The sequence below is a fragment of the Priapulus caudatus genome, unplaced genomic scaffold, assembly GCF_000485595.1.
Source record: "Priapulus caudatus unplaced genomic scaffold, Priapulus_caudatus-5.0.1 Scaffold1029, whole genome shotgun sequence".
Taxonomy (NCBI): domain Eukaryota; kingdom Metazoa; phylum Priapulida; class Priapulimorpha; order Priapulimorphida; family Priapulidae; genus Priapulus; species Priapulus caudatus.
In genome coordinates, this window is record NW_014578090.1 from 46,744 (window position 1) to 49,143 (window position 2,400).

Sequence of the window (2,400 nt, forward strand, 5' to 3'; positions counted from 1 at the left end):
CCTGCACACAGACCGTAATCGACGCCATTTGTGTCGCGGTCGCAGCCGGGAGTGCCTAATTTCACCGTGCCCCACCACCTGCGTCATAATACGCGTATACGCGGTCGACGCAGTACACAATCAAGATCAAGATCAAGCCTAAAATAGGTTTCTATCTAGTCATATTAAGACGGTACTAAAATCTCATCATTAAACTAACGAATTTAAAATTTACAATTATACAAAACGTTTCGTGAAAATCAACGAAAAAGAATACGATGCAAACACGATAGTTACTTTGTTGTCACGGATCTGTCTTAATTAGGGTCTGTCTAATTAACAATGAATATAGACGTGTGGTAATTAACCTAATTCTTAATTATGCACCATAAAACCTCTCTCCAAAAGGGAATGTAAGCTGATAAACTTCATGTTGGGTGAATATACTGTGTTACTGCTTGCTTATAGCTTATGATAAAACTGATGACGTCAAACGATGTATATACTTATAAAACGAATATAAAATGAAAAAGAAGCACGCAGGAATTCACCCTACAAAGTCAACTTGCACGCGTTTTGCACGCGTTTCGTCTCTCAACTCACATCTACGGGACAACAAAACAAACCATGGCAATAATTTCATCGATTTTCCCTACAAACATTATGTTACGATGTTTCTAGGCGACCGTAAACGTGGATGCAAAGATAATTATTGACAAAAATCACAATTATATAACGCATAGCGCTGGCCTTGGCAGTGCCAAGCCGTGTCATGAACAAATGCAAAGTTCCAACTGCCATAATAAGCAATAGGATTAATCAAGGAAAATGACGAATCAGATTAATGGTACACAGTATTAGAATACCACCGCACGAATAACGCACTCTACACTTCGACCACCTGGCAATGTTCGCTCGCAAATAAAAACCAATAAATGCATGCAGAGGGGTAAACTCAGTTCCATACTCCTTACCCACCTCGTCCCAGAACCACTGCGGACAACATGCAACTTGCAATATACCGTCAAACTTGTAATAGCTGTCACCTCCACAGAACGAACACCTGTCTATAACGGACACTTTTGGTCACGTTTCCCTTAAGTAAGTATTATACAGATGAAACCACCTCTGTATAACGGCCACCTGTTTATAAATGATGCTTGCACGGTTTTCCTTAAGCGACGCACATACACGGGGTTGGCTGTATACGGCAAGGTTAAGGCTGACATTGAGACAAGCATCATGACCCCTTAACCTCAACCTAGACCTTCGTGCACAACATCGCTATTAGGTCTGCAACCAGCTATCCCGCTCAAATCATTATCCGTATCGATGAAAAATAGGGAAAGGGAAATGCATACAAATATTTGTTTCAGGAAAGGGAAAGAAGCCAGAACCGCATTCCACATCATAGGCCAAGATATTGCGCCGCAGAAACATGTACGTATTCCGATGATATCCTAGAATAGCGCCAGATTATAAAAGAGCACAATTTATTAGTCTAACCACAGCATATCCTCGACCCAGTACATCCTGCCGCATGATTTGATATCAGTGCCTTGCTACTGATGTTACAGCTGCTAAACAAACCAGTAAGTGCACGCTGATAAGCCTGTAGTGTTAACGATTGTCCCTGCATAGACAACCGAGACAATCTACGATGGGAGGCACTCATCAAGTGTTTTGCACGTCTCCTCAAAAACCTCTTCAATCGTCCCTGCGGCAGAGATCTAAAAAGCAAGGAGAGCATTCGCTACAGTTTCGTCCAAAAGATGGCGCTGCTGTCGTTTGCGCGCCCGCACTTATAGATATATCTACAAGAGTAGATAATAACACATAAGAACACAATAAGAATAGATAATGTGTTATTATCTACTCTTGATATCTACTATATACATATATGTGCATATACACGCACACACGCACGCGCGCACATACGCACGCACACGCGCACGCGTACGCACATGCATACATATATACATATACATGTATGTATATACATGTATGTATATAGTATATATCTATGCCCAAACAAACCATGGTCATTATCGAATTACCAGCTTGACAGATCTACATATGGAGATTATCTACTGCATAATAATGGACAGGATAACAAATAGAGTGACCCGCGAAACTGATACACCACACGGAATAAAAATTAAAATCCCATCGCCTAGAATCAAAATGCGTGAATAATCAAAATACCAGAATCGAATCGCGTGTGTTTAGAGAGCAGCTCGAAATTGTTCAGTGTCACCGCTGTTAGTCTGCAGTCAGAGAAACCCAACACGAGCTGATATTATCTAATCTGATATACTCTATTATCGCCTTTCATGTCAATGAACGTGGATCTCATATTTCCCGATGATGACGTCACCGTGATGAGTGTAAGATGGGCTGAGAGGGTCTATGTCCCCCAGG

At 41.3% G+C, this 2,400-nt stretch overlaps 1 protein-coding gene across 1 annotated transcript in view; it reads right to left on the minus strand.

Annotated features, from left to right (window-relative positions):
• Positions 1-19: 19 nt before the first annotated feature.
• LOC106815047 (adenylate kinase isoenzyme 1-like) overlaps positions 20-2,400 on the minus strand; it is a 14,974-nt gene continuing 12,593 nt past the window's right edge. The window contains exon 6 of the mRNA XM_014819472.1: positions 20-1,709. Within this exon, the coding sequence (XP_014674958.1) occupies positions 1,635-1,709 (75 nt within the window). The 3' untranslated portion in view covers positions 20-1,634. The remainder of the gene's footprint in view (positions 1,710-2,400) is intronic.